General features: G+C 40.4%; 1 protein-coding gene across 2 annotated transcripts in view; it reads left to right on the plus strand.

Annotated features, from left to right (window-relative positions):
- The window catches only part of LOC121869970, an 88806-nt gene extending 82503 nt beyond the window's left edge, over positions 1-6303 (plus strand). For both annotated transcript variants that reach the window (XM_042371589.1, XM_042371590.1), the window contains 2 exons: positions 590-694; positions 2636-6303. In XM_042371589.1, coding sequence (XP_042227523.1) covers positions 590-694; positions 2636-2749 — 219 coding nt within the window. In that variant the 3' untranslated portion in view covers positions 2750-6303. The remainder of the gene's footprint in view (positions 1-589; positions 695-2635) is intronic.
- Positions 6304-13020: the final 6717 nt, after the last annotated feature.

Raw genomic sequence — 13020 nt, forward strand, 5'->3', positions numbered from 1 at the left:
CTGCAAGCTGATGAACTTCACAAATCTTTTAATTTTTATTTTATTCACAGCTGCCACAACTTATCTTATTTTACCTAGTTCTTTGAACTTTATACTTTTACTCTCTCGCCTCCATTCTATCATTATTAGTCCACAATTCATTTACATATTCTTCCCACTTTATTTTATTTCTACCTCAAACAGGATCTTTTTATCAATACTATACTTCCTGTAGTAGTCCAACCCACTTATATTCTCTGCTATAGTTCATTTCTTTTAGCTGTCTTTTCTTTTCCCTGCAGTTATGTCTCCTGTCATCATTATTTATATCCTTGCATTTCGTCTTTTGTAGGCAGTCTTATATACAGTACAGTAGTTCATTTGTATTCTTCTGAATTTCTTTGAAATTATCTAAAGTATGAATTTTCCCATCACTCTAAAGCACTGTTTTTATTATTGTTTATTTGCAAGGTTCTTGGTTTGGTCATAGTTAATATAATTCAGTGCCATATCCTATGATAATTATTATAATGATCTTATTGTTTACAGAATATTTTGAAATACCGTAGTTCTTTAAAACTTGATAATTAAATTTTGCCTCCCGCCTCAGAACGACCCTCACCTGACGGAGACCACACGGAGACTCTCCCTGATGGGCTTGGAGAATGTGGAAAATGTGGAAAGCCCGACAGCCTCCACCACCGACACTGAGGAGGTACTGTGTAGTCTTATCCAAGGAGAGGTGGTTGGAGTTTGTTGGTTAGACTGTTACAGCTTGGTGTATTAACCAAGGTTTATTGACTAAGGTGTGTTGTCAAGGGCAGTGGTTCTCAAAAATTTTTACACCTGCACCCCATGGCCCCAGGACCAGCTTACATCATGTATGAGAGATTTCCTGGTAACTAGAAGACTCTCTGAAACACGGAAAAAATCCCCCGTCATTGGAATTTTTCTGGGTACCAAGGAAATTTCTCAGAATTTTCCAGAAATTGCGTATTACTGTACAGTACTAAGATTTCACTGACATTTTTCAATGCTAATTACTCATCAACTATGGGTTTCCAAGGTGTGATTTATGGTTTGTGTGTTATTCTGAAAGTATTTAATTATTTAAACCCCTTAAATTTCAATTCTGAGAAAAAAGTATATTTTGGTCAAAAATTTTGTAAGGTGTAAGACTTACATTTTTGATGGTTTTGGCCAAAAATTTGATTTTTCTTCAAATCACAGTATGGGTACTCCTGAGCTTGCTGATTATGAATATGTGGTCCGCGATTCGATTGCAGAGTAATTAGTGGCCAAAATGACCCTTGAAATATGTTAATGACATTTTTCAATGCTAATTACTCATCAACTATGGGTTTCCAAGGTGTGATTTAGGGTTTGTGTGTTATTCTGAAAGTACTTAATAAGTTAAACCCCTTAAATTTCAATTCTGAGAAAAAAGTATGTTTTGGTCAAAAATTTTGTAAGGTGTAAGACAGGGGTGTCAAACTCATGGCCCACGGGCCAAATGTGGCCCTTGGGATGGTCAGGTGTGGCCCGCGGGGTGACGGTAAAATTTATCATCCCGTGAAATTATGAAAGAAATAGATATAATCATGTTTATTTAGTAAAATGAATTTTACATACTTAGGATCAGACAAACCCAAATCAGGTATTTGTGATAAGCCAGGTAAGGCAATGTGTGAAGCTGTAAATTTCAATCCTGCAAATATGTGATATAGCACTTGTGTTGGCCCTGAAGAGGGTAACTAAAATAAGAATTGGCCCTCGAAAGGTATTGAGTTTGACACCACTGATTTAGACCCACTAAATATACTGTATAGATAATGTTATTGTAAGTATCCGAAAAACACATAAGCATAGCTAGGTTTATTACAAAGTAATGAAAAGGGTACGCTCAATACTGTTGTCCACAAAACATGTAGCTATGCTTTCTTTATTTGAGTCCCCCGTCTGAGGAGTCCGTTTTTTCATTGCTTCAGGATGCCTGAGTCCTCCAATTTCTCTCAATTTTAGAGTGCACCCGAGACTTCGTTATTCCTTAGTAATGACACAGAATTTGAAATTGCAACTGGGGTTGCAATTGTTGAGGCAACTTAGATATGTCTGATTACAGCAAATGTGTTATTGTCAATTTGTAGGTGAAAGATTTTATCTTCAATACATGTAGGTGAAGCAAATGGATAAAAACACCTGGAGGCAACTGCGTGATAACGAAATTCTCGGCTTGAAAAATGCGCTATAACAGCAAGTGTGCAGATTTTGGTGGAGGTGTGATAACGAAAATCGCGATAACCAAGTGCGCTATAACCAAGGGATGACTGTACTGTAATATTACTTTAATATAATGTTGTTAATACTATTGAAATGTCGGTGGTAGTTTTTAAATGTGGATTATTTTATTGTTTCGGATATCACAAAGAACTGATCAACAGTCATGAGCCAATGAGATTGAGTTAAGCTACTTAAAATAAATATGTAGTGGAGCTGCATCCTGGTACCAACTTAATTTAACAGAGAAATACTTGGTTACATGAAGCAGCTATGTAATTGGAAGGTAAGGTAGACTGATTATTGGTTTGTTCATTGGCCTGTAAGCCATATAATGTGTAATGAAGTGTAATTACTAACTTATAGATATCTCTTGCAGGTGGAGGAACAGGAAGAGGTGATGCTGTGGCGACCCAAGCGAGGCTCGATCAAGCTGCCTCATGTCGAGTTAGACCCCCCGTCCTCCTCCCTTCTAGAGCAGGTGTCTGGCTGAGGATCCCTCCCCATCCACTATGCATGCTTTTTTTTAGGAAGGAGTCACTTTATTCTTCTCATGAATGTCCCTTCTTCTCCTTGTCCTTTCCATACAAAAAAACAAAAAACATTTTTACTGACAGGATTTAGTTTCTCAGCATGGATGATGCAAAAGTCCTTAGTCCAAATGCATTTATTCTGGCTTTTGAAAAATCTTGTGAGTTATGTGAATTTAAGTACTTACTTAGAGTGGATGCAGTTACAGCCAGCTTGGATTACATTCCATGGAAAACTCTCCCTGATCCATGAATCAGTGCCTGATTACATTGCAATTGGCTGCATAAAACTGATCAGAAACCTTTAAAAAAGTACCTGGTATGAATTCATTAAAAGCAAGGTCTTCCAGGTATCAAGTGTACTGTAGGGGTGTTTTTTTTTTTTGTTTTTTTTAAATCCTCAATCGTATGATGAAAATCATCAGCTTACATCCAGGCATTTCTTTATGTCTCTTCAATATTATTTTCTAATTCAATTTCTCTAAATGTTTACTTCTTTCAGTTTCTAAGTGTACTACTTTAGTTTACTTTTAAGGTTTTCTTACTTATCTCTTTTATTCTTTATATATATATATATATATATATATATATATATATATATATATATATATATATATATATATATATATATATATATATATATATATATATATATATGTGTGTGTGTGTGTGTGTGTGTGTATATGTACTGTATATATGATCTTTGGGCTTATCAGGAAAACCCCAATTTACTTTTACAATCTTCAATACTCTGGCAGCGGTGGGATCAAGTAAAGTAAATAAAATGAAATAAAAAAATAAAATAACCGCCTCTACACAAGTACATTCCAAGATTTGTCTACCGAGCAATCACATCAAGAGATCCTACTGGAAAATTAGACATCCTAGAACAACTCGTGGAACAAGAACTACCCACAGACCAGGAACCACCACCTGTGAACCAAGAATTGGCCACTGACCAAAAACAAACCATGGACCAAGACACCATCCACACACCAAAGATCACCTTCTGTTCAAGTACTATACCATATACAGAACTGAGTGACTCATAGTGATAGTGTAGCTTTGAGAAATGTACACCAACCTTTTTGTTAATTTAGAGAGATCATATGTGTATTATGCTGAAATTTGTATTTAGTGAAAATGTACTTGAATGAATGAAGGTTAATTTACAGAGTCCTGGAATTAGAGATTATTATTTTCTAGTGTTTAATCTTTTCATGTGGACTGAGATTATTTCTTTGTTTTTTTTCATATTTGTATTACATTATATCAACCAAAATCAATACTACAGTATAGCACTCATGTCCACATCTTTGTACCACCTGTACAGTATCAACTTATCTCACGATTATAGCACTCATGTCTATAACAGATTTTCTCCTGCTGTTCTTGATATTCCCATGCCAACGATGGATTTATCAACCACGGTTTTGAGCACTGTATTCACTTTTTATATTTTGTATACCATTTTACCAACCACAGTACAGTATCCAGTTTAAAGATCCATAGTTTCCAGGAGGTCTCAAACCCAGTACAGTACAGCAGGAATATTTGCTGGATCTAGTCGATTAAATGGTTCTTCTTGCTTACTTCATGTGAATATTCCTCAACTGACAATATCATCTTCCACACCCAGGTCCTCTCCCTTGTCAGCTATTTAAATCAATTTGGTTATTTTCATCCTTCATATATGCTACTGTACAGTACAGTATATGCCTTTCTACTCTGCTGCCAATAGTCATCACTTTACACTCTGGGTTGGGGACTGGGGCGGCAGCCACATCTCTCGTGATCCAGGCATAGCCATCCTGCTCACCAAGTCATTATTGCTCAAAATTGTTAATACCTTTATTGACTGAGTGCATTCTAAATTATATGGAATCACCAATTTTTACCAAATTGAAGGAAGTTTATTATTTTAAATTCATAATTTTTGTGAAATTAATTTTTATATGAAAAAAAGAAATTATGTTTCTGTCATTTTTAGAACATATTTATCGATAGTAGTACAGGATGATGAAAAAGTCCCTGTGCACCTGCAATAATTAAGATTCTAGTTGTTTACCTTGTTCTATTTGCAGTAAATATTGGTAAAGATCACAGGAAGTGATGGAAGTGGTCTCCATGGCTTGCGCACACATGTATCCACCGATCTAATTTTGTTCCATTAAACACGTCTCAATTCAGGTTAAGAACTATTTTGGATAACTTTGCATTTTTGTAGAGTTTGGGAATTCTTTTTGTACATGTCTCTCTTAGTCGGCAGCTAAGGGGTTCCCTCACTCCTTCCAATACGCTAAAATAATCTCAAGTATTTTTTCATTGCAAAAGTATGTACAGTAAATGTATCCAAATATAAAATAACTACACATAAACCTTAAATATTTGTGTAGAATCTGTGCCATTAGACCAAACGAGCAGGTGTGATGAATGGTCTAGGGTGCGAGTACACGTGGGGGTGACTCACTGACATTATCAAAGCTCTTTCTGTTTTTTCCCTTTCCACTTCAAATTCTTCCTCTACCTCTGAATATTCTTCACTAACATTATCATCACTATCATATAACATAGGCATCCTCTTTTTTGGGGTAATATTACAGGACTGTGTAGGGTTGCCCCCAATCCTCTTTCTACACAAGATGTTGAAGAATGGCCATCTGCCATAGTCATTAAGGCTACGTTAACACTGGAGTTTAGGACACCTATTGGCTATGTATAAACCTATGACTTAAATGGAGCGCAGGAAACAAACTTTTATCGATGATGGCAGCCATTTAAGGGTCGATGCTACCTGCATTATTTCATACGTTTATCATAGTGTGTTTCTTTTAGCTCGTGCACTAATGCTAATTTGTAGGAATGAAAATGCAATTCTGTCTTGACCTTACGTACACCTCCATATGACATTCCTGCTTGTTGTACCACTTTTGTGGAACTTTGCAGTTAACTGTCTTACAGTGTTGCTATGTTGTATCTGAATGTCATGAATTTCTTCTGCAAACCTATGTTGCACATCTGTGCATTATCCTACACATCAAAATACAAATTCCAGTAAAAATGTCCTTGCTTTGAAACCGAGTCGTTTTCATCTATGAATTCGTCAATCTTGTGGGAAAAAATACATTATTTTTGGCAGGTATTTATTAGAAGTAGAACAAGGTAGCACATAACAATGCACTCTGTTATAATGAGGAACATCAATACAGTATTGTTACCGTAATTATATGCACAGAGACTTGAGCTACAGTGACTTGGTGAGTGAGAAGGTGGTTACTCTTGGATCTCGAGGGATGTGGCTACTACTCCAGCCCCCCAACATTGAAAGTGGGGTGCGGAGAACACGCACTGCACCCGCCTGAATACTTATGCTCCAAAACTTAAAAAAACTTCACTAAAATTCATTTTATTAATTTATTGGTGTATGGTTTGTTTTAAAATGCATGCCAACCTTCCAAACATAATTGCAAAAAAAAAAAAAATTATAAATTCTATTTAGTACAGTAAACTGTACAGTCAGTTCTGCTATATCGCGATAGTTGTGTTCTTGTAAAACATCGTGTTATAGAAATTCGCGTAATAGAAATAACAGGGCTTATGGAGAAAGTAGGGTTAGGTGCAGATTACTACTCGAAATCGAAAACATTTTAGTAGTTAGCCTAACACAAAGGTTAGCACAGTCTAAATAAATATTACATTCATATCTAATAATGAAATCATACAGTAAATGTAACACTTTACCATGAAGAAATATGAATATAACTTGATGGGGGAGAAGGGTGATTTTTAGGTTGATAACGTCGAGCTTCTCTTCAAGTGTTATAGCCTTTCTTTTACGATCATCACCGGGAATGCGATCACCAGAACGCTTCTTGGAGATATTCTTCTTTACCATATTCACAGTTAATACCACAAAATTGGAGAAATAGTAAGCAAAAATCGCTTTACAGCAAACAAGCGTTCGCGTTATACAAATATTGTTCCTCTATTCATAAATCGCGTTAGAGCCAATTCGCGTTGTCAAAACACGCGTTATAGCAGAACTCACTGTACTGTATTATGAAAAATTTAAATGTATGAAAAAAATTTATAGAAATTTATAATGGCGATAAAAAATTTACTTCATAATGGTGATGTTACCATTAATTTTATTATTTGGTGTCTATAATATTATAGAACAAACCTATGGGAACAAATACATGTACATGATAGTATTATATCATGAAATATTTAAAATTAATATAGACATTTACTCACAGCTGACAAAGCATAATTCACCTGCCCCCCCTTACATGCATGAGTGTTAAATAAATTTACTGATTTTGATCCTTCATATTATATGCTGTATGACTTTCTAATGTCCTAGCAATAATCATCACTTAACTGAAAGAGGTTAGAAGTTACAGGATGAAGTGAACCACTTGATCTGATATCTGATCTAATGACAGACCTGATTCAGCAAACATTCCTACAGTGCTGGGTTAAAACTTCCCGTGTTGGCCATGGAAACTAGCAAATACTGTACTTAAAATTAGATACATATGGTCTGTAAAATGGTCTACATAATATAGAATGTATTGTAGTTGTAAACCCATGAGTGGTGAGGGATCAGTTACTGTACTTGTATTATGTATTACTATTCACCCAATTAAGTCGTATTTCAATGAGTTGAAATGTCAATTGCAACAATCAAAAACATCTACTAATTTACTAGTGCATGATAGAATTTTTTGCCTTTGCAACCAGATACAGTATAGCTATAGTTTTGTATGATTTAGACAGTGTTCCAGTTTTATGGGCATAACAGTGTCAAATCCTGACTTGATAAAGGTTCAGGGTAAATAAATATTAGTTTAAAAACAAAATTTTGCCAAGAGGAGGAAGAAAGAAGGTTATCCTAAAATAATGGTTGTAAACCTCCTTCAGACAGTCATATATTTCTGTGCTAGGCTTAAGATTTTGTCAACAGTTGAAAGGCCTGGAAAGGTGTGACTCCCTCCATGTTATCAAAATTCAGTCAAACGTCTGAAGTGCTCTGGAGAGCACGTTCCCACCGATTGAAAAAATGCCCTGCAAAGCACTTAGTATTACAGACGTAACATGAAATACTGTACAGTGGATGAAGAACATCTTCCTATTGAGGTACTCAGCAGGAAATAGTGAGGAGAGAAAGTATGAATCTTTTTCATTTGTCATTCTTCTCTGGCATCCTTTACTGTCTGTTAATTAATATAGCATTAGAATGTCCCTAACACTAGAGTCATTTCATGGTATCACTATATCAGTAGAGTTAGTACATACATATATTTAAATACGTATATTTAAATGTTTTGCCTTTATGATAAAAGTATAGTTTGATTATTACATCATGACAGTGAGCCCTGACAGTGCCATTTATATGGTTACTCTGTTATGATATGTTTAAATTGTTGCTTAAATACTGTTGTGTGGATACGAAGGAGCAGTTTAATACTTCATGTCATAATTTTGTATATAATGTAACCACATGTATACCAGGACTGATTTTGCATGTTCTTAAATACAAAATAAATGTATTTTTTGTGATTATTGTTATTGTCACAATAAAAGAGTGCAAAGAAAACTAATCTATTGTTTGTTACATAAACAGAAATCTTGCAAAAGCTAAATTTTTATGATTCTGGTATGATTTTTTAAACTTAATAAAAAATATGAATACAGTAACTATGGTATGTCGGTTGAAGGCAGGTTTTGACATATCCAAGGACTTAGTAATATAACAACAAGCTGCTTTCTCCTGTTGAATCAGTGTTAATAGCTGCTTTATTAACAGCTTCTTACCTAGTGAACTCAAGTTAACAGAGCTCCAATATTTCTCTGTTGTTTGCTTCAAAACTCGACACGTTATCAGATGCTGTAGCCTAGGTATGATTCACTGACACCCAGTAACATTAAACAGACTCCATACATCAAACCTTGTACATCTCTTGAGATAAGGAACTCTGTCCCTTCTTCTCAGGAGTGACCTGAGATTTCCAACCGGTTAGGAGATGGAAGGAAAAGGACATGTCGAGAGACACCAATTAAAATCATCTCGATTAGGATATACTGTACATACCTCAAAAGAATAATGAGAACTGACATTCTGGATTCAAAAATTCTTCTCAAATCTCATGATTTTAGGTGAGCTGACAACCAAGCGCTTTGCATCAAAATCAATTTAATGAACAACTTGGCACTGTTTTTGTACTACGTAGAACTCTGGGAGATATGATGTTAAATAAATACACCACCAGCCATTGCATTTCCAGTGTTATCGCATCCTGAACATTAAAAAGGAGAATAAATATCCAACAGGAAAACATAAGTTGAGGTGTTGTGCTGACTGAATGCTCTGTTCTCCTATTGGCTGTAATTTGGTGGATTTGTATTTCAGTCCACCAATCACAGTTAAGTAAGGGTTTGCTGGATGTATGCAATATGTACGATACCACGATCAAACCCCTGAGGGTGCCGCCAAACTTGGGAGGGGCTCTAAATGCGCTGCCGCCCCTGGCAGGGTCCCTGTGGTCACCACTGCTATTGGGAGGGCCTTCGGTGGAGCCGCCGAATCTGGGAGGGCACCTAGAGGCGCTGCAGCCCCTGGGAAGTCCCCTAGGAGCATTGCCACCCCTAATGAAGGTCCCTGGGGGCGCTGCTGTCACTGGTAGGGCCCCTGGGTGTGCACTTACCTCTGTGAGGGCCATTAGGAGCTCTGCCGCTTCTGGGAGGGCCCCTGGGGGCGTCGGGGCCCCTGGGGGGCAGTTGTTTTTGTACTATTTAGAACTCTGGGAGATATGATGTTAAATAAATACACCACCACCCATTGCATTTCCAGTGTTATCGCATCCTGAACATTGAAAAGGAGAATAAATATCCAACAGGAAAACATAAGTTGAGGTGTTGTGCTGACTGAATAAATATCCAACAGGAAAACATAAGTTGAGGTGTTGTGCTGACTGAATGCTCTGTTCTCCTATTGGCTGTAATTTGGTGGATTTGTATTTCAGTCCACCAATCACAGTTAAGTAAGGGATTGCCGGACATATGCAATATGGACGATACCACGATCAAACCCCCAGGGGCACCGTCGACCTTTTTGAGGGACCTTAAATGCGCCACCGCCCCTGGCAGGGCCCCTGGGGTATCCACTGCTATTAGGAGGGACTTGGGTGGAGCCGCCGCATCTGGGAGGGCACCTAGAGGCGCTGCAGCCCCTGGGAGGTCCCCTTGGAGCACTGCCACCCCTAATGAAGGTCCCTGGGAGCGCTGCTGTCACTGGTAGGGCCCCTGGGTGTGCACTTACCTCTGTGAGGGCCATTAGGAGCTCTGCTGCCTCTGGGAGGGCCCCTGGGGGCGTCGGGGCCCCTGGGAGGCCAACTGGGGTCACTGCAACCTCTAACGAGAGCAAATGGTGGCACTGACGCCCCTGGTAGGAACCCTGGGGGCGCCATCGACCTTGGGTGGCTGTTGGTGGCATCGCCTGGGGGCGCCGCTGCCCCTAAGCGGAACCTTTGGAAGCGCTAACACCCCAGGGAGGGCCCCTGAGGTTTTCACCGCCCCTGACAGAGCCCCTAAACCGCTGTGGACCCTGAGAGGTCCCTGGGGGCACCACTACCCCTAAGGAGAGCCCCTGGGGGGCAGTTGTTTTTGTACTATTTAGAACTCTGGGAGATATGATGTTAAATAAATACACCACCACCCATTGCATTTCCAGTGTTATCGCATCCTGAACATTGAAAAGGAGAATAAATTTCCAACAGGAAAACATAAGTTGAGGTGTTGTGCTGACTGAATGCCCTGTTCTCCTATTGGCTGTAATTTGGTGGATTTGCATTTCAGTCCACCAATCACAGTTAAGTAAGGGATTGCCGGACATATGCAATATGGACGATACCACGATCAAACCCCCTGGGGCACCGTCGACCTTTTTGAGGGACCTTAAATGCGCCACCGCCCCTGGCAGGGCCCCTGGGGTCTCCACTGCTATTAGGAGGGCCTTGGGTGGAGCAGCCGCATCTGGGAAGGCACCTAGAGGCGCTACAGCCCCTGGGAAGTCCCCTAGGAGCACTGCCACCCTTAATGAAGGTCCTTGGGGGCGCTGCCATCACTGGTAGGTCGCCTGGATGCAGATTTGCCTCTGTGAGGGCCTTTAGGGGCTTTGCTGCCTCTGGGAGGGCCCCTTAGGGCGTCGGAGCCCCTAGGAGACCAACTGGTGTTACTGCCACCTCTAACGAGAGCAAATGGTGGCGCTGACGCCCCTGGGAGGGTCCCTGGGGGTGCCACAGCCCCTGGGTGGCCCTTGGTGGCATCGCTGCCCCTGGGAAGGCCCTTGGGGTCGCCACCGCCTCTTGGAGGGCCCCCGCCATCGCTGAGAAGGCCCCTGCATGCGCCGCTGCCCCTAAGGAGAGTCCCTGGTGGCGGCGTCGTCCCTGGGAGGGACCCTAGGGCGTCACGACCCCTGGATAGGCTCCTGGGGGCGCCAGCACTTCTGGGAGGGCCACTGGGGGCGCCACAGACCCTAGTCAGAACCTCTGGAGGCGTTGTCGCTCCTGGGAAGGCCCTTGGGAGGGCCCCTGGGGGGTTTCACCGCCTCTTGCAGGGCCCTTAAAGAGCTGCAGCGGCCGAGAGGTCCTGTAGGGGCGCCAATGACCCTGGGAGGGCCTTGGGGTCGCCGCTGCCATTAAGAAGGGCACCAGGTGCCCCGTCTCTTCTGGCAGGATCCCTTAGGGCGCCACCGACCCTGGGTGGCCCTTGATGTCATCGCCGCCCCTTGGAGGGTCCCTTGAGGTCGCCAACACCTCTTGGACGGCCGCTGCCTCCCCATGGGGAGCCTCTGAGAACGCCGGCGCCCATGGGTGCGCTTCTGTGTTCGCTACCGCCTCTTGGTAGGCCCCCGCCACCCCTGAGAGGGACCCTGGGGGCGCCGCTGCCCCTAAGGCGAGCCTTTGGTGGCGCTGTCGCCCCTGGGAAGGACCCTGGGGCGGTGGCCCCTTTAGAGGCCCTTCAATGGCGTTGGCACCCCCAGGGGCCCTACCAGGGGCGATGGCACCCCAGGGGCCCTCCAGGAAGCGTTGGCACCCTGAAAGGAGCTCCCACGGGCCCTGGCACTCCCGGGGTTTCTTCCAGCTCCAGTGGCAGCCCCAGGGGCCCTCTCAAGGGCGCCTAAGCTCCTAGGGGCTTTCTAGGGGCGGTGGCACCCCCAGGGGGCTCAAATTAGTTAAATCAAGAAAATATTGTATACCTTTATCTCGGAGTTAGAATTTAAGTGGGTGTAACTATTTAAGTACTTCCAGAATAACACAAAAACACCTCACCAGTGGTTGCAATAAACATTACTTTTCATTTATATTCTTTATTTCACATCTTAGATCATAGAATTATTAGTGAATAATATTAGTCATTAACAAATGATCATTATTGTACATGTAAAAAATAAGTAGCCATCAGATAGTCATAAACCCTGATGCAGCTGAGTGTTCTGTATTTACAATAAATAATATCTATTTACATTTCAGTATATAATGTATAGTACTACCAAACAACAGCCTCTTGTACGCCATCAAAGATACAGTATACATTTTTTAAAGAAAGTCTTAACTATCTGTAGAGCAAACTGTAGAATGTTAATGTTGCTTTATATACTCATTTAAATATTTCAGGTGCAAGATTTTTCTCATGTGGCAGTTCATATGTAACTTGAATAAAAGAAATTATCTAACAAGTGAAGTAATATTACATTTTTCAAAATCACCTTTAATAAGTATTATTATGTTACTGTTACAAACAGTGGACTAACATGATATATTAACTATGTTAAGTAGATGCTTCTTTTGATATACTGTACTTTAGTATACAATCAAGTGTTCCTGTGTTTAACAAAAGTCCACTTTAAATTTAACTGTTGCCATTACAGTAGTCAGTCTTAGGATAACTTTCAACAATTATCTCCTACAAAATATGAGCTTACAAGGGATTTTTTCGACACTTATTTCCTATCAACAACTGACTGCTGTATACTAGTGACAATTTGAAAAGCTCAAAATTATCAAACAATATGAAGATGTAAGTACAGGGAGCTAAGAGTATCAGGTTAGATGCACATTACTGAAGGGAAGGAAACACTGGTTGTCAGGTTGAGGTTTAAAATGTTCTATTTACTTACTATAAGAATGACAGCTGCTGCAAGTGCTTAGGTGTAAGTAACCACAATGAA

Source organism: Homarus americanus, unplaced genomic scaffold (genome assembly GCF_018991925.1).
Source record: "Homarus americanus isolate GMGI-L3 unplaced genomic scaffold, GMGI_Hamer_2.0 scaffold14467, whole genome shotgun sequence".
NCBI classification, from domain to species: domain Eukaryota; kingdom Metazoa; phylum Arthropoda; class Malacostraca; order Decapoda; family Nephropidae; genus Homarus; species Homarus americanus.